At 32.2% G+C, this 20189-nt stretch overlaps 2 protein-coding genes and 1 pseudogene across 2 annotated transcripts; 1 reads left to right on the top strand and 2 right to left on the bottom strand.

The window, feature by feature from the left end:
* Positions 1-1344: 1344 nt before the first annotated feature.
* LOC111901612 (autophagy-related protein 3) lies at positions 1345-4464 on the bottom strand. Its single transcript, XM_023897489.3, has 9 exons — positions 4147-4464; positions 3533-3603; positions 3305-3421; positions 3064-3230; positions 2450-2535; positions 2252-2303; positions 2079-2144; positions 1633-1760; positions 1345-1563 (listed from the first exon to the last, which is right to left on the bottom strand). The coding sequence occupies exons 1-9, from the start codon at positions 4305-4307 to the stop codon at positions 1467-1469; spliced, it is 945 nt and encodes a 314-aa protein (XP_023753257.1). The 5' UTR covers positions 4308-4464; the 3' UTR covers positions 1345-1466.
* Positions 4465-4780: 316 nt separating this feature from the next.
* LOC111901795 (bifunctional protein FolD 1, mitochondrial-like) lies at positions 4781-5637 on the top strand (annotated as a pseudogene).
* A 3923-nt stretch (positions 5638-9560) lies between these two features.
* LOC111901611 (uncharacterized) lies at positions 9561-15637 on the bottom strand. Its single transcript, XM_023897488.3, has 5 exons — positions 15428-15637; positions 15047-15194; positions 10554-10780; positions 10220-10477; positions 9561-10108 (listed from the first exon to the last, which is right to left on the bottom strand). Exons 1-5 carry the CDS (start codon positions 15467-15469, stop codon positions 9797-9799), a joined length of 987 nt encoding a protein of 328 aa, XP_023753256.1. The 5' UTR covers positions 15470-15637; the 3' UTR covers positions 9561-9796.
* Between the last annotated feature and the right edge of the window lie 4552 nt (positions 15638-20189).

The following is a 20189-nucleotide window of genomic DNA, read 5'->3' as shown; positions in this document are numbered from 1 at the left end:
AAATTCCATTTTTTTTTGAAAAATACGTGAAATATCCTAATAGAATATTACATTGTACATATTCTAAAAAATAATTTTAAAATGCAAAATAAATGGAAAAATCCAAAAATTCTTTTTTTAAATATTATTTTCGGAACTTGAATTAACTAAAATAAAATAAAAAAAATAATAAATAAATAAAAAAATACGTCTCACGGTCTCACAAAATTAGGCCGTCTCATATGAACCTAACCCTATATATATACACTTTATTTATTGGAAATATATAACCATAAATTTTGATACACATTTTTATATTTCTCAATAAGTATACTAGTTATTAAAATTAATTACATACGATATTTACAACTTAAAATTGGTAATTATAAAATACTTTAATAAATAAACTTTAAAATAGTTTAATTAAGAAAAATAGAAATCGGTTTAAAAATATAAAACATTATGTTACTCACATTAAAACACACTTGAACTTATAGTCTTTCAATGTGGGAAGTGCAAAAACCCAAAAGTATGGGTTAACTTTCGGATAGTAATGTGATGATCATGATACGTAAGAGTCTTGGGCTGAATATCATGTGTTTTCTTATGGTTGATTTAATATACCGACTTATAATCCACTGTAAACATGTCACAACAAAAGATAAGTATGAAAGGGATCAAACATTTCAAACTGACATAATGTATCTAAAAGTTTCATAGATATTGGAATTTACATACCTAAATAGTTGAATTGGTACTTTTCGAATAGATGTTTTACATATAAAAACCGTTTTTGTGTTTTTGTTCATCCAATGAATTGTAAATAACTATTTTATCCTTCTATTTAAAAGTGATAAAAACAAATTGCATTTTATTCATGAATCAGTAGGGATGGCAATCCTGTCAGGTTGTCAGGTTGAAACAGCTACCGAAACTCGACTCGTCTAACTCGTTTAGTTATACGGGTTTGCGGTTAATCTTCACGGTGGCAGGTTAACCCATGTTTAAACGGTGGTCGATAGGTATAACCACATAACTTAAATCTAATATATTATATGGTGAATTTTCCCATAAGGAGATCTTGGATTCAAATATTCCCAAGGTTATTTCACGGTGTCCATGTCTTCACCAAATGGTGAACCACCTTCAAAGGAGCCTACTTTAATGCGGTATTACCCTTTAAAAAATAAAAATAAATAAAATGGGTTGACAGGTCGACCAGGGAACTTAAATACTAACTTGAACACGACCAGACGACCTGATTATTTGACGGGTCATGAATCTCAACCCAAACTCGTTTATTTTCATTTAGAGAATTGCCATCCTTAACAACTGGTTTTAATTAAAAAAACAAAAAAAACATGATTTACTTTAAAAATATATATTTCTATTTTAATAAATATAAAATCTATAGTTCCCTCTCCAAATGTGAGGAATAAACAAGTAAATCAGATACAACATTTCGAGAAATTTACAATCCATGGAAATCAGGTACTTGAGCTCCCAAGGTCAAAGTCCATGGTGTAATCATATTCAATGGTTGGGATAACAGTAGCCACAAACTTCAAGAACAAGAACAGATATCTGCAACCACCACATAATTTAGTAATTGATTCCATGTTTATTTGAGGAAAAATACAAAAGAAATTTTACTTGTCAACTTGTGGTTCGAATCCTCCAGCAAATAAAGGATCAATCAGTTTCTTCATAACAGCTGCATGTTTACACGGATGTACAGATGCATGCTTCCCGGGTAAATGCGGGTGATCTTCAATAGTTACCTGAGACTCGTAAATTTTTACAGTTTTAGTCCCTGTGGTATTGTCAAAAGTTATGGATGCACTTTCATCTGTTACACCCGTGGTCACTAACTAAGGTTTAAATTAACCGTGCATCCGTTAAGTCCATCCTAAATGACCAATTTACCCTTGTCTTCTCCTTTTCTCCTTAAGTCATAACACAATATAACTAAACCACAAATCTCAGATTTTGATTTTTATGGTTTAGTTAACTGTGTTAAAATTTTGGAGATGAAGAAATGGAGAACGAAAGGGTAAAATGGTCATTTTTTTTTACCATGTGGACCATGTAGTGCTTACCGTTTTGCGAGCATGATCTTGACTGACATCTTGTAGAACTAATTCTGGCTCAAGAAGCATCCTTGACTGTAGTAAAAATCGGTAAAACAAGTTTTGAATTATGAAAATAAATTTAACTCACTAATTTAAATAAATACTAAATGATTATGATTGAATTTGATGATGTTTCTAACCTCATCGTAACCTGTAAGCCATACACGAGGAGTTTGATAGTATTTATCGTATCTGGAAGAAAAAAAAAGAAAAGTGAAACATCACATTATAAACAGCAAAACAAAAAGAACTAAAACCATGTGAAACATGTGTGTGTGTGTGAGTACTTAATTAAAATATTTCACTAATTAAATAAAATAAAAGGAGTTGAAACTTACGTAATGCTGACATCATAAGTTCGAGTCCTTAAGATATTGTCATCATCAGGTTCATGAGCAACAAGATATGTAGGCTGAAGGGTTGCCTGAATAGTGGAATATATATATATATATATATATATATATATATATATATAATATGAATTTATGTATGGAAGAAATTATCAGAGTTGGTTTACAGATTCTTTATGTGTAGGAATGTATAAAGCATAAACCATGAATATTTTCGGATTTGATATGTAGTCTTGATTGTATTTATGTCATTTCTGACTATAAGGGTAAAATGGTCATTTACTAATATTTGAACAGTTGTGACAGTCTAGAAAAGAAACAGTCATTATGTATACAACACTTGATCCAGACAAACATCATTTCCCATTCAGCCACTTAATTTATTTTTAAATAGAAAGGGCAAAATGGTCATTTACTCAAACTCAGACAGTTTATTCGATCCTGTATGGCTGGACCCATTAAGTGGCTGAATGGGTAGAGTGATGTAAACATGAAAAACTGTTTCTTTTTTAGACCGAATGAACTGTCTGAATCTAATCTGAGTAAATAACCATTTTTACTCTTCTGTTTATAACTTTATATTTCATCATATGCATACTTACAGGATCATTCTCAATAACGTTGTCAGATTCTTCAAACTCTTCCATATCTGGGATGTCTTCTTCCTCCTCTTCAGTGCCAAAATGTGAAGAAATTGGATGTACGGTGTTCTTGCTTATTTCTAGGGTATCCATTGAAGGAACATTTTCATCCTCATCACCCTTGGTATCTATACAGATAGTCAAACAAAGTAAAAAAAACATAAAGAAAGTTAATATTAAGGATTTCTAAATGCCTGCATACCTTTCGGCTTTCCATGAGTAGCTAACCAGCCATCATTCTCATCATCATCAAGCAATATCTCACCTCCAGCAGCTTCATATTCTTCTTGTATTGATGCAACTCTTCGCAAACAAGGAACTGAATAGAGTTCATATCGGAAGTTAAAGTTGTAATTATATAAAGATTCAAAGAGGAAAACATAGTTAATGTGTTGTGTAGTTCACAAGCATCAGGCAACATTATTTTTACCATTTCTAGTGATCAAAAATTGTTTATCGGAGGGCAAATATGTCTTCCTTTTGTTTGGATCACCTGATTCCCTAACAAAGAAAAGAAACAAAGCCAAATTGAGTAGTATAGTAATAGACATTTTTCTTTCACAGATATATCAGCAAGCAGTGTAAAACCATTTGGTTGATGAGAATAAGAAAACAGATTTATATATGTAGAGTCCAAATGTAACATGCTGATGCTACAGAGGAAAGAGCAACTAATATTCAGGGAGAGGAAAACATTGTTTATCTGTGATTATGTTCCAAAACAGATGGGTGAAAGAGAAGTCAATTGATGATATAGAAAGTAGAGGACTTTAAGCAATTAGCTTATTTCAGTTCTGGTTCATAATAAGGATAACATAATGCAGCTATAAGCTTGTTTTCCCTTGTTCATAAGCATGAATAGAATCTAAGTTTCAGGAGCACTACGCTTATTCCATAGAAATGAATATGCATTCTAAAAACATTAATCATGATTCAAATCCAATACAATAAGCTGCTAGATGACATCGACTTATAACACTAACACTCAAGGGACATCATTCAATCAAAGATGAATAAATTGAAGGAAAGGGAAACCGAATCTACCATGACCAAGTAGGGCATTTGGAAACGAGATTGTCACCGGCGATGACGAATTCGTTAACGCTAAGTACGCCTTTCTCTTTGAAAGCGGATACAGTTCTAGGGTTTGTGATCCTCTCTACCGTACCTTTGAATGCGTCGTGAATCTTTTGCGATAAAACCATCTCCAATCAAACACGGAAATAGGATAGGAATCCAATCGAACAACGAAATTTATCGACGATCAGAAAGCCGATCTACTTTTTTTGTCAAGAATTTTGAAAAAAAGTTAAAGGTCGTCAAAATTTTACATACATCTCCTGCCTAATAAAAATAAAAGAGGCACATGTGAATGTGATTATTTGCCGCTTTTCATTTTAAGATTTTTACTCGTTAATTAAATTTCCATGTCAATAAAAAATTTAGACAAAACTTCAAAAATGGTCCCTGTAGTTTTTAAAAATATCAAATTTAGTCTCTAAGTTCAAAAAACCTCACAGATGGTCCCTGTGGTTTCAAAACTTTTAACAAATGGTCATTTTCGCTAATTCCGTTAACTTTTGGCCGTTAAGTGAAGGGTATTTCCGTCATTTCACAAAAGAGGGACCATTTATGAAGTTTTTTGTTATTTAAAAAAATATAATTATTTAATAAACATACAGCATCAGAAATCAATGAGAGATTAATCGCCAATGAAATTAAAGCTATATTAGCGACTGAAGTTTCTAATTTGAAGAATTCAATCAATAAGGTACCTGAATTAGGCGTAATATTGGTGGGGAAAAGAAAAGATTAACTCACATTTGTACGCATCAAGAAAAAAGCTTGCGAACAAGTTGGAATTGCCTCAGTAGTAACAAAGCTTCCTGAAGAGTGTACAGAAAGCGAAGTTCTCGATGCTGTTCAATGTTAAATCACAACAAATCAGTACATGGCATTCTTGTCCAGCTTCCATTACCCAATGTAATTACTCTTTTACCCTTTCTTTTGCAATCAATTTCAATCGATTCACCCAATGTAATTGTTTATTCAACATTTGTGTGAGGAGAAGATTATAAATGCAGTGAAAGTTGAAAAGGATGTGGATGGTTTTCATCCTGTGAACATGGGAAACCTTGCAATGAGAGGAAGGGAGCCTTTGTTTATTCCTTATGCCTCTTTGGGGTGTATTGAGGTGCTTAATCGATGCAGTGTAGAAATTTTAGGTAAGAAAGCAGTGGTAATTGGAAGAAGCATGATTACTGGATTACCCACTTCCTTGCTATTCAGGTATTTATTTTATTTGTATCCAAATTGTCTTGTTTTAATGTTATTATTCGTCTGAATCACATGTCTTTCTACATTCAGAGACATCATGCTACAGTAAGCGTTGTGCATTCATTCACAAAGAATCCAGAGGAAATAACATGTGAAGCTGACATTTTGGTTTCAGATGTTGGAGTTCCAAATTTGATTAGAAGTCATTGGTTGAAGCCTGGGGTTGTGGTAATTGATATGGGGTCAACGCTGGTTTAACTTAACCACGGGATGTCGGCCTCTCCATCTCCGATTCTCGACTGTTCCAGCCCCATCTCCATCCTTGCTTCGTTAATTCAACACCCACCACCTGCTTGTTGTATTTTCAAGTACCATCGACACCTAAAACAACCTCCTAGCAAGGCTTAAACTGCTGAGAAACTGTCACAAGAAAAGCACCGACAGCTCTCCCTTAGACGACCAAAAGCAACCTCGAACACCCCCTCATTCCCTTGACAGACAAATGTTGCTACTATTTCCCTTATGTCGGGTTACGGCCGGCGATGAGGCAAAATGAAAGAGGGAAACCGTCGGAGCAGACCTGTATAGTCGACGCCCCTCCCCCCTTTCTCACGATCGCCAGCCACATGACCACCATTTTGACTGCCTTCGATCGCCTGATGCCTTCTTGATCTAATGAAGACGAAGATGAGGACCGAGGTCCCTTTCTCAGTCCTACCTTGTGATCTGCTTGAACCTCACTAGTACCCTCGATTTTTGATTGCTTCCATTCGTGTTCTTCCCCGATCAGACGAAGAAAACGCACCATCTCCCTTTTGCATTTGAGTTCATCGACGAAGTGAAGATCCAGTTTAAGATGGGTTCTTTTGAGAGAGAGAGAGAGGGTGGGACCCTTTATTAAATAATTATATTTTTTTAAATAACAAAAAACTTCATAAATGGTCCCTCTTTTGTGAAATGACGGAAATACCCTTCACTTAACGGCCAAAAGTTAACGGAGTTAGCGAAAAGGACCATTTGTTAAAAGTTTTGAAACCACAGGGACCATCTGTGAGGTTTTTTGAACTTAGGGACTAAACTTGATATTTTTGAAAACTACAGGGACCATTTTTGAAGTTTTGTCAAAAATTTATTTGTAATATCTATTGTCTAATTTATTAAATTATTAATTTTTTTTATCATTGCTTAATAATTACCTTATAATTTAAATAAAATTATTTTTACCTTTCTAATCCGTGGTGCCCACGGGTTATAAACTAGTGATAGTATAAAACAATATTTCATTACTTCTCCAACGAACAAAATAAATAAATAAACTCTAGGGCATGTACGCTCATAGGAATCATACGGAGGGTTAACGAATTAGGAAATTTATATAATGACATAAAATAACATTTAAAAATATATCTTCTTAATTAATTAAGAGGTATATTTGGAAATTAAAAAAAAACTCTTAAAAAATTAGTTTAAGTAGCTTTTTAAAATGCTAGTTTATAAGCTGCTTTTTGGCTTGCCAAATATGACAACTTAAAAAATATCGAAAAATAAGCTAACTCATAAGCTAGTTGTGGCGCCAAACATAGTCTTAATCATTAAGACTTTCATTATTATTAGCATTTTTCATAAAAATGGAAAAAAAATGTTATGTAACCTTTCGATTGAAATCGTTATTATGGTGAATGGGTGATTAAAATGAAAAGATGAAATGATGAAGTCGTCTAACTAGATACTAATATAAATTGTAAAAGAATTATATAAAATGATAAAAATATTAAAAATATGGACCTAATGTGGACACACTTAAACCTTATTACATTTTTTTTGAACGGTTATAACAACCATATTGATGTAATATGTACAAAAAAAAGACCTTGAGAACCTAATATGGACAAAATTAAAACCGTATTACCCTTTTTAAACGGTTTATAACAACCATGTTGGTGTAATATGTACAAAAATACCTTAAAGACCTTATGTGGACAAAGTTAAAACCTTATTACCCTTCTAGGTCATTAACCCTTATATGGAATATGGGGAGTTGAAATTATATATATACATATATATATATATATATATATATATATATATATATATATATATATATATATATATATATATATATATATATATATATAAGATCGGGTGACGACTCATTTTAAATTGAGCACTCGTGAGGACAGCTTAACATTTTTTTTAAAAAATCTAAAAAAAATACAAATAATAAAATCGAGCATAGATCTATGTTAGGAAGAAAAAAATTGGAAAAAAAATTTAGATCATTAAAATTGAATCATGGATCAATATTAATGATGCACGATTTTTTTTCCATTTTTTTCTCCTAGACATAGATCTTTGCTCGATTTTATGATTTATATTTTTTTAGATTTCTTTTTTCAATTTTTTTAAGGTTCCCTCAATAGTCATTACTTTTTCCGGACCTTACAATTCATAAAGTCATATGTAAGGGGTGTTTGGATAGGGAAAAAAGATGATGCTTATTGTTTATTGCTTATTCTCACCTTAATAAGTTACGTTTAAGTGTTTGGATAGGAATCCTTAAAAATCAGTTTATTGTCGTATGGATAAACTAAATAAGCTGATTTTAATTAGCATCTCCCCCTTGCTTATTTCTTATTGCTTATTCTCACCGCAAATAAGCTAATAAGTTATAATTTAATTTATCCAAACACTCCCATAGTCAGGTATCAGATAGACAGTCGAAGATATGGTCCAACCAAGAGCGAATAATCAAACAAGAACATCACAATCAGGCATTAGACCAATAGTTCTCAGACCATCCAACTTAAACTATATACAACCAATGCTATCATTATCACATAATCATGTAACATAACACATACCATATATTACCATTACATACCGTTAGCAAATAGCCTTCCCTAGTTATCCTGTTACTGACCACTTCTCAATCAAGTCCTTTACTGGTCAAACATATATAATCTTGATAACTGGCATTCCCCAATTACCCTAACCAAACTTTAATCCTAACAGATACGACCAACAGGCATGACCTTACCGATCTATCATATCATGACACTAAGTGTCCTATACTGTACATGCAAAACAAGGACTTATCTTAGTCAACTAGCATACTTGTACTCTAACAGTACCACTACCGTGCCATGCAAAGTATATACAGTGAGATATGTGGCGTAGTGAGAAAATCACTTGAATTGAAGAACCGAAGAAGCACAACAACACTCTCACCCCTTACACTGATCAATTTCACGAACCGACTAACACGAAAAGAGATAAATCTTCCATCAACAAACCAAATCCTCTAAAATTGACCCCAAGTCAAACTGGTCAAAAGTCAATGGTCAACAAAAGTCAACGATCAACCAAGTCAACAGCCACCACAATGTGGAGACCTCTTGGCCACGTCGTGGGCATGTTGAGATAAAACAGTCGACATGCTGGAGATTGCTATGTCGAAGGAATACAAGACAATACAGTCGTAATTCTGAACTTCACCACATTGTGGTCAGTCCTTGGCAATGACGTGGTCATTGGCAGCTTTCCTCTAATCTTCATTAAGAGCTTAATCCTTATAGATCAAGGCTCAAAACTTCAGATCTAATCATTCTCGATGACTTAATGGATAAAGTAACCAACTTTATCCATTAGGACTTCACTCCAAGGCAAGATCTCCAACCCTAAGTCTATTAAGTCCTTAACATGACCAAAAATTGAACATGGGACCAAGAGCTCTCAAACTAAGATCTTTTTCTTAATTAGGTGGCAATATTTATTCTATAAGGGCGTTGTTAGTCTAGTCATTGCCGTCATGCATAGTCGTATAAAGAGATTGACTGTGAAGGGACTATAGCGTGTTAGACACAATTGGTCGAGGACTAATGTTGCCTCCCTAACGAGCCAAAGACAAGGCGAAACCAATTTGCATGCGTATAAGATAGGTTGGCCTCATGGTTTTATGGGGATCTCAGATATTGCACATATAAGGAGTGGTACCAAATTTAAGTATGTGACAATTAACTTATGATTATATATATATATATATATATATATATATATATATATATATATATATATATATATATATGAAAGTTATAATATAAAATCATTATGTAAACTCTAAAGAGAACTTTTTCTTCCACAAAATTAAAACTTTAGTCAAAATTTCAGGATCCAATATTGACTGTTCGTAAAAAGACAGATCCATTATTGGTAGAGAGTAACGCTCTCCATTACATGGTACAAAAAGTCAACATACCACCACAGTCAACATGTATGAATTATTAAATAGTAAATTATGAGGCAAATCAGAATATTATAGTCTACAGATAAATAAAAAAAAAGATGATGAATAAGACCAACCAAATGAAAGTACACTCTTGGACGAACTATGTGGATTTGCTTAAACAACATATAGATATCAGTTATCGGGTATCAAAACAACGGAACCGGTTGTTTTTCGATCCTCAAGGTCCAAATGAGCTTGAGCCACTTGCGATAAAGGGTACTTGTGATTTGCTCGAACACGTAAAACTCCTTTTGCAACATTATCAAATAGTTCCTCCGAAGCTGCAAGGAGGTCTTCTCGTGCTTTTGTGTAAAGCATCATGGATGGAATTGTGAAGTGCAAACATTTATCCGAAAATACACTGAATTTTACAGGCTCGGGTGAGCCCGATGCGAACCCAAATGAAACCATGTATCCACGAAACCTTAAGCACGCCGCCGATTCCTTCAAAAACCAAGTATAAAAATTATAATAAATTAACAAACCAGTAGTTAAATTTAAAATACGTTGTTGTTTCTTGTATTTAACCCTTCGATTAAAATTATAAATTGTTACCTCAAATGTGTCTTTCCCAATAGAATCATAGGCAATATCAACTCCTTTTCCTGATGTGATCTCCATAACACGATCAACGATGTTTTCTTGTTTGTAGATAATGACATGGTGGCATCCATCTTCCTTAGCTTGCACCGCTTTCACTTCATTTGAAACGGTTCCAATTACGGTCGCACCGAGTGCGTTTGCCCATTGACACACCAATGACCCGACTCCACCTGCGGCTGCATGGACGAGGATCGTATGCTCGGGTCCAATCTGTTTTCAAAATTATAACGATACTGAGTCATATTGCCAATGACATTTTTGGCATCTAAAAGCAAAATTCAATCACCTGAAAGCAACTGCGAACAAGAACGTGAGCAGTGAGTCCCTTAAAAAGCACAGCAGCGGCTATAATAGGATCAATTGAAGGAGGAACTGGTACGACTCTATCCGCAGGAAGTATCATTTCTTCGGTGTAAGAGCAGACAGGAAAGCCGGCATAAGCCACGTAATCTCCAACTTTACAGGTGGTGACTTTTGGACCAACGACTATTACAACTCCGACTGCCTCCATACCTTTGCATTAATGGCATATTCGCTTAATTTAATTTCAACCATTTTTGGATCATGATAGATGATTGAAAAAATTGTATTATTTCAACCAATTTATGTTTTTTTATATGGTTATTGCTATCACAGGTCAGATCACAACTATTTCAAATTTTACATTTTGGGCTCAAATTTTAAGATTTATTACAAATTTGATCCGAACTTAAAATCTTGTTACGAATTTAACCCCCACAACACATAGTTCAATGAAGTGGTATGCCTAATTGATATTCAATGGATTAAACTCTATTATTATGAGATGTCATGTTGACATTCAATGGATATGAAATTCAATGGTTATTGAACTCTTCAATCAGAAAAAAAAAGTCTTTTAACTATTAAATATATATTATGTTGAACTCTATTGAGTTCAATATATTGTAGGAAAATTAATATATAATTATAAAGTAAAATAATTTATGCATTGTAGGAAAATTAATATAAAATTTAATATATTTGGATGCCCTAAAATGAGTTTATTTCGACAACTTTTGTCAATTTCTTCCGTCATACTTGCGAGACATCCAAAACGTTCATGTTAGAGTTGATGTTTTTAATTATATAACTTTTAGATATAATGTATATGATAATTACACTTTTTATTTCACATCTACTGAATTTCTTGAAATTTTCACACAAGTTATGATAATTACACTTTTGTGTTTCACACCTACTGAATTTCTTTAAATTTTCACATTAATAAAAAAGGATACAATGAAAATTCAAAAACAAATGATTAAAGTAATAATAAAGTAACGAAACACACTTTCCCAATTACTGAATTGCCATGAACACAACCACCAACTCCACCCATTATCACCTTTTCACTTTATATATTTTTAAGGGTAATTCTAAACACACGACTTGATTTCCAAATACACAAATAGTTGATTGAGTTGATATATGTCACTCAGCAAATTTAACTATTTTTAATCTATTAAAATAAATTTGTCTTTATTTAAAATTGGAAGATATTAATTTTCAATTTACATTAAACGCCCCTTATATTTATATAGATTTGAAATCAAACTTTATTCTTTTTAAAATTTTAGTTTATATATATATATATATATATATATATATATATATATATATATATATATATATATATATATATATATATATATATATATATTAGTTGTGAGACCCCTATATTATACGGGTTGATAAAAACATAATGTTAAATAGGAGCGATTAAATGAGAAGTTTATTTGAATTTGAAATATAAAATAAGTGAAAATTATGAGAAAAAAAAACATGCAAAAAATAAATTAATTAAAGTTATATGTTTAATTGTTAGACCCGTGTACTAAACCAGTTATTATAACAAAATGTTAAATACAAAGGTTTAAAGTGTAAATTTATTTGAAATTGAAATTGAAATTTCAAATTTGAAATTAATAGTTATTATAGTAGGTTTAATTTATAGAAACTAATTTAATGATATATTGAAAATGAATAATGAAATAAATGACAAGTGAAAAATAAATATATCTCAAAATTATGACAAAATGACATGTAGCCAATTGAATGAGAGAATGACAAGTGACAATAACATTTTTATTTATTAAGGTAGATGAGATGATATATATATATATATATATATATATATATATATATATATATATATATATATATATATATATATATATATATAGAGAGAGAGAGAGAGAGAGAGAGAGATAAAGGTTCAAATGAGAACCAAAAAAGATTAAAAACCTAAGAACCAACTAATTAAGGGAAATTCTTGTCAAAACACGGAATGACATAAGCTGTAATTCTCACGAAATAGAAGTTGTAAAGGTTTACTATCTACAACCACCACCTACCTCCAATGACTGTACAACCTCGCTGCCACCTACCTCCAGCAACTGTACAACATCGTCGTCACCTACCTCCGACGATTATCCACCACCGCCACCTAATGTCTTCACCATGTCGTTGAGTTGATATATGTCACTCAACAAATTTAACTATTTTTAATCTATTAAAATAAATTTGTCTTTATTTAAAATTGGAAGATATTAATTTTCAATTTACATAAAACGCCCCTTATATTTATATATTGAAATCAAACTTTATTCTTTTTAAAATTTTAGTTTATATATATATATATATATATATATATATATATATATATATATATATATATATATATATATATATATATATATATATATATATATGGAAAAGTTAAATAGAGAACCATAATTATGGGTTCTTCAAGGAACCAAATCTTTTTTTTTAATTTCTAAAGCTTATTCTTTATCGAAAAAAAATTCTAAAAATATCTAAATTCATATATTAACATTGTGAATGTGAAAAATATTTTTCGGATTCACCGTGTGAATCCGGATTCACATTGTGAATTTGACGTAAAAAAATCGAATTTTATATCATTGGAAAAAGGATAAAAAGTTATGAATTTCTGTATTTTTTTTTTTTATAAAAAATAAGTTCTAAAAGTTGAAAAAAAGATTGGTTTCTTGGTTCCTTGGTTACGGACACAGAACATTTTTGTAGGGGGTGACACTAATTTTTTTTCCAAATAAATCTATATTAGTAGTGTTACTCGTGTTTTAAGCCGGTGCACCCAATAGAAAAAAATATTAAAAAAAATTACACTATGTGCCGGCGTCGGAACAGTGGCCCGGGACCCCTGGGGCACCACTAAGGTCCGCCACTGAGAGAGAGAGAGAAAGAGAGAAAGATGTATATATATATATATATATATATATATATATATATATATATATATATATATATATATATATATATATATATATATAGAGAGAGAGAGAGAGAGAGAGAGAGAGAGAGAGAGAAATGTAAATTCAATTGAAACAAAAAGATTATGAAAATAGAAATCATTCTTAACCAATAATTTTTTTTTCAAAAAACGTTATGTCATATACACACGATGGGGGGTTGGTAATATTTATATGTGATAATAAATGTAAGTATATTCATATATAAATCCATCACCTCCCATCTGCCAGCAACCACCACCACCGCTACCAACCACCACCACCACATCTATCATTGTCATCAACACATTTACCACCTACAAACACTACCACCGCCATTGCCATCGCCACACCATCCACCATAATATTAAACTATTTTGTTATGATATTAGCGATGTTTCATAACTTTGTTCTGATATTAGTTATATTTTATTTTTTAACATTTAACGGATTTACAATTCTGGAAGTGAGCATCGGCTCGGACCCTGGACGAACCGGACAGAGAATTGAAAATAACTTATATAGTGGGAAATGAAGAATCGAAAGCATACTAAATAATAGGAAAAAATTTAATTGCTTTCTTTGTTAAAAAACTAGCAATAATAAATTATTTAATTTGTTTGACAACTAATTAGGAAAACGGATATTAGGTTTTATATAATATAATGGTTTTTTCTGTATAACTATAAATATGATTATAAACGAACTAAACGTTCATCAATTCAGTCGTTTTCATTCATTTGTTTGGTTAAAACATAAACGAACATATATAAACAAAATTACATTCATGTTCATTGGTTTTGTTTATAACTTTAGTTATTGGAGTTTGCATTTTACTATTATAGTGAGCTTGCCTAAAAAATAAACTCCATTTATATTTAACAAATCGTCAAACAAATCTAGTTTAACGCATACTAATTCAATAAAAAAATAAATTTATAATATTAATGTATTTTTTTTAGCGTATGTAATAGATTGTGATTTCTTATGTTAATATACAACTTTTATTTGAAAATTATTTCAAAATTACTAAAATGAAAAGAGACTAAATATAAAATAAAAACATTGAAGTACGTATTTTTTTTAAACCAGACCAAATAAAAAAGGCAAAAAATAAAATATAGAATTTGATGGTCAGCAGCATCATGTCGTATGATTGTATTTAAAAATTTTATAATATTAGTTTACTAATTTCGATGTAATATAGGAGGACCCAATAAAAAGGGATACAATGAAAATTCAAAAACAAATGATTAAAGTAATAATAAAATAAAGAAATACACTTTTCCAATTACTGAGTTGCCAATGCAACCACCAACTCCACCCGTTATCACCTTTTCACTTTATATATTTTTAATACTTACACGATTTAATGTAGCTATTAGTGATGTAATCCATCAAACAAGAACGTAGAATTGATCGATCGTCGCATAAGTTCGTAATAAGATACGAGAAAATTAGAGAAGGAATTAAAACAAATTTATACCTGGTGTGAATGTCAGTGGAGGACATAAACTCGGGATTAAACCTCTACGCATATAAACATCCAAATAGTTTACTCCAATCGCCTTGTTTTTCACTTTGATTTCTCCACTTTTCGGTTCTCCTATATCCACATCCTCCCATTTCATAACCTGCAACAGTTTTTGCATTATTAAACAAACGAAACTAATCTCATTGAATATCGGAAATCAGTGGCAAACATGTTTTTCAATTTAGAGCAGAATATAAACAAATTTGACCATAGTGAAAAGTGGAAACCATTTGATTTGGAGATAAAACATACTAGATATATCTTCGTCAAAATTGAACAAAAGAACGTCTCAAGTTTCTACTATTTTACAAATGGATTGATAAAGAAACTCACCTCAGGGCCACCGTGTTCATAAACCCTAATTCCTTTAACCATGGTGAGTGTTGCTTGAAGCCTTGAACTGAATCGATGAAGGACGTCTGAGTTGCTACTGTTTTAAATGCGATTTTTTATATATATAGGAACGAAAAAGGTTGTAGTCGCTTTTGTTGTGTTACATTGCCTGGTTTTCTCACATATAGAGAGGTCAAAAAGTCAACATAGCACCACAATGCAACATTGCTATGAACATGTATGGACTGATTACAAATATTTTCCTTTCTCTGTTCTCGGACCTAGACTACCTGATCTTTTCCTATTTTTTTATTATGCATACAATAAATTTCAAACATGCTTAAATACAGTGTCTGGTTTGGTTTTGGCTTCAATACCCATCTTCCAATGTAATCCACCGCTTATTTTGACCTCTACCAAACCCTATGTGTACAATCTTCCTCTTCTCCACTTTGGTCGTCCTCTTCGTTTGCTCCCATTTTCGAGTGAAGCTTCTATCACCGTTCACCCGCTTTTCTGGTAAATGGAATCGATCCCCAAAATACGTAGCCGCATCTCCTCTTCTCGCTTGACCATCTTCCTCCATGATTTTAGAGGTTTTTCTTGACCGATATCATAATTTCGGAATCCTCAATCTCCCATAAACACGTTGAGCTGTCGAAACCGGACGAGCATAGCTGAAAGAATTAGGCTATTACTCCCAATTTCAGAGGTTTTTGTTGAAGACCTTCTCACTGTTCTTGGAGATCATCGGTGAAGTTGTTTAATTCGTAGGCGGATTTTAATTATTATCAGTGTCGCTGCTTTGGTGTATATGGTATGAGTGATTTCGGGTTTGTTCTGAATTTTACTGTTTCTCAACTAAAAATCATAACTTGAACTCAGTGATTAGTTTGTGTTTATTTCTATTTCAGACCTGAACTAAAAATCGAACCCGAATCGACCCTAGATATGGTTTCTTCTTATCTTCACTGTGATCCGCAAATGCCAGTCTTCTACTCCAACCACAATCCTGTCCATCTTTCTCCAACTATCGACACTCTACAACACCAACCAGGTAAATTCAACTATTTCCAGTCTCCAGTTTGGTCGAATTTTTTTGCTTTAATAGTCGTTTAAGTTTCCTTGACTTTGTATGGTTAATTTCAAGAAAAGAGTTTAGAACACGATTGGGTGTTCTTGAAATGTGATACGTTTCTTAGCCCATGAAAAATTTATACCTAATTGATTAGTTCCAGTTCAAAATTTTATATCACATTTCAAAAATTATGCTCAATTGATTAGTTTCCAGTTCAGAAATCATATATGTAAGCTTCTCATTAAGTTTCATCTTATAAGACAAGTTTGCCGATTCGTGATTTTGAAAGAAAATTGACCTAAAACATCATATATTTTAAGAACTCATATTTTATGAATTCAATCTTTTTGATTTTTGATTTTTTCCAGATGGTGTTTCAGAAAAGAGATTGATTTGGGACGTGGCTAATCCTAATCTTTTTGATTTTTTCCATACTTGGTGAATGGGTGATTCATGGGTTTATTATGTTGGATTGGTTTTGATTTCCAAGGAATTATGTGATTTGAATTTTGGACTTGAGCCTAATTGATGTCTCTATCCTTTGCCATATTTTGATTGCTATTTTGTTTTTGTTAAAAACTTTGATCCTTGTTTTGTTCTTTGTTTTGCTTACTGATTTGTCTAATTCCATTCCATACATACCTTCACAGGAATCAGACTGATTCCACCAAAGCTTGGCAACATGTCAACTGCCAAACTTCTTGAGCTTGCTCCTTTTCTGATGCTGAAGCTGAATTGGTATGTCTCTTTTACCCTTTTGCCCCTTAGTTTATAATTCAAGTTGTAAATTACATTATTAATCTCATCATGCAGGATACCGATATAAATCTAAAAATGGAGCTACTAAGTCAGATAACTCAAGGAAGTTCTTGATTTTTTTTGTTTCTTAATGGTGGTTTTAAATTTCATTATGTATTACGTTCTTAAAGGATGATGAAGATTCAACAAAAAGACAAGACTCTTGATGACTTGAGTTTCTTAGCCATTTTTGTAAAGGTATTGATCCTAAAAAGATATTATGAATGATTTGATATCTGACAGATAGCTATTTGCCCCACATTTTCTATAACTTTTATTCTACGGGGTGGTGTGATAAAAGGCAGGTATAAAAAGAAAAAAAAAACAACAACAACAACAACAACATATTTTTCTGCAGCTTATCAAGTAATATCTTTTTTCACAAGTAAATCATTTAAATATTATAGACGAAAATGCCCCTATGGAAGAGAAACAAGACAAGAAGTCAAGAACAATAAGAATGCCAACGTGGTTGAAGAGAAGGAAAAAGTTGCACTTTAAAACATGTAATAAAAAAAATGACAAAAGTGCCCCTGGCAAAAAAATCTGACCCGTGCTGCACGGGCTCATCACTAGTTATTACTATTTGTAAAGGGTAACGTTCTTCATTAGATAGGACAAAGTCACATGTAAAGTAATCAAAAAGTCAAGATAGCACCCCGATAAACATGTATATTTTTTTTTAATGGCTGACATTATGTAAATAAACAAAAGATCAGCGGGAGACATGACGAATACAAAGAGTTTAAAGATATAATTGTACTATTAATGAGAGAAACCTAAAGATAGGAGTAGGAGGGGTAAATGAGGCAAATCAGTATTAACATGGAAATGAAAGGAGGTGCAATATAGGGTGATCGGGCCATCTTAAGTATATGGTAAAATGCTTTGAAACGTTTAAATTAGTGTATCTTTGCCCAAAATGACCCTATTTTGATGAAATTATAGAATAAACATGCTTATGACAAGAATGGAAGAACTTGATGAAAAATGCATATCATGAAAAAATGCATATCAATTGGGCAAATGGGAGCTGACGAGCATGTGGGACGAACTGCACAAAGTAATGAAGAAAATATGTTGTCGGACATATTGACCCCCTAACCCGAACACAAAACGATTGTCACTCTTAACATCAATTGGAGCACCATATTACTAATAGGTTTTAGAAATTCTGAATCAATTAGGTTTTCTAAAAATCCTAATCAAGAGCTACCGATAAAATACACAGAAATAAAGAGTATATATAGAGAGGGGAAAAGTCAAAGATAGGCATACCGACATGAGGGGTGGAGCGAAAAGAGTTGGGAAGGATGTGTACTTCGCCATAAATGGATGCGTTGAGCGGAGCCTTTTTTTGGGGGTGTGAAGTCTTGATCAAAGTGCGTTCCTCTTTGTAACACTCGTTTTCCAAGATAGATCAGTTGAGAAGTTAGAAGGATCAAATGCAAGGATTTTGGGAAAAACTTTGTGTCGTGACATGGTGAATGGAGCACCACAACGTGGCATGCCAATTACATGGAACACTTATCTAATAGCCGCCGCGGCGTGGCAAGAGGAATGTCACGACGTGGTAGCTGTTGCAGCCCAAGCCCATGATTTTTAGGGTTTCTTCCATATTTAAGTATCTAAACTTAAGGATTAGGGCATCCTCTTCAACCACCAACCCTTCAATATGAAACCATAGTCTCCATGGATGATTAAGAGGTGTTTGCTTGATTAAAGACCTTGTTCTTAGATTTTGGTGAATCTTGAGGAAGGAGGAATATTATTTTGGTGCAAGGGAGCAATAAACTAGCTTGGATCCATCATCTCCTTTATACTTCTGAGTTCTTGGAGGTATAAAGCTCATATATTGACCTTTTTTTTCTTCTTGATGAAAGTTTAAGTTCATTTTGTATGATTTTGGTCAATTCCATGGATTGTCTTGGAGTTTGAGGAACCTTAGAGATTGTTATGGTTTTCTAAGGTCAATAGGCTTCTGATGAATAAGAAAAAGAGTAATGTTTGGACTTGTCCATGCTCAAGTTTTGGTCATATTAAGGACTTAATGGGATTAGGGTTTTAGATATTGCCTTAGGTTAAGGTCCTACGGGATAAAGTTGGAAACTTTATCCATTAAGTCATTAGAAAGGACTATATCTGACGTTATGGGTTTAGATCTACAAGGATTAAGCTCTTAATGAAGAACATGACATTCTGCCAGGAACCACGACGTAACCAAGGGCGCTACGACGTGGTGGTGTCATGCATGTAGATCATTTTTTCCTGACATACCCACAACGTGACCAAGAGGTCTCTACGTTGTGGTGAGCATTGACTTAGTTGACCGTTGACCAGTTTAACTTTTGGTCAAACTTGAAGGACTTGGGTGATTGATTAATGATCTATCTTTGTTTGGTGCTAGTCAGTTCGTAGGCACGATCGGTGTGATGCATAGATGGGAAAATCTAAAGAAATAATGTTTTTTTAATTGTATTTTAAAATGTATCATATTATTTAAAATAGTATTATATTATATGTACTTGATTTAATTTTTAAATCTAACATCATGGTCTTTTGACTTTCAATAACTTAAATTTTGTCTTTAATTAAATATTTTAACTTTTTTAACATTCATGGCACGTTTTCAAAGTTACAAACCCATATTTTAGATATAATTAATTTATTAAAAAGTGATGAGATAATTTAAATTAGTTATCATGTGTAAAATGATTATGTTTTTTTTGAAAGTCTATGAATATACATGTACTATTAAATGTATGTGTTAGTAGAGTAAATCTTAAAATAATTGAACTATTACGAGATTAAAGCTCACAACTTATGAAATTTAAAGTTTCTATAAATGCCAAAATAGTTTTAATTAATCTTATATTTGATCATATT

Source organism: Lactuca sativa, chromosome 9 (assembly GCF_002870075.4).
Source record: "Lactuca sativa cultivar Salinas chromosome 9, Lsat_Salinas_v11, whole genome shotgun sequence".
Taxonomy (NCBI): domain Eukaryota; kingdom Viridiplantae; phylum Streptophyta; class Magnoliopsida; order Asterales; family Asteraceae; genus Lactuca; species Lactuca sativa.
Note: the sequence above shows the minus strand (reverse complement) of the source record. Positions and strands in the feature narration are given on the sequence as shown.

Bases quoted from the DNA above. Each gene is read 5' to 3' on its own strand.
- LOC111901612 (XM_023897489.3), bottom strand. From the start codon at position 4,307: ATGGTTTTATCGCAAAAGATTCACGACGCATTCAAAGGTACGGTAGAG. The intron at 2,304-2,449 runs GTAAGTTTCAAC...TTTTTCTTCCAG, and splicing joins ACTTATGATGTCAGCATTAC to ATACGATAAATACTATCAAA. The intron at 1,564-1,632 runs GTAAAATTTCTT...TGGTGGTTGCAG, and splicing joins TTCGAACCACAAGTTGACAA to ATATCTGTTCTTGTTCTTGA.
- LOC111901611 (XM_023897488.3), bottom strand. From the start codon at position 15,469: ATGGTTAAAGGAATTAGGGTTTATGAACACGGTGGCCCTGAG. The intron at 15,195-15,427 runs GTGAGTTTCTTT...AAACTGTTGCAG, and splicing joins ATGAACACGGTGGCCCTGAG to GTTATGAAATGGGAGGATGT. The intron at 10,781-15,046 runs GTATAAATTTGT...ATTAATGCAAAG, and splicing joins TCCACTGACATTCACACCAG to GTATGGAGGCAGTCGGAGTT.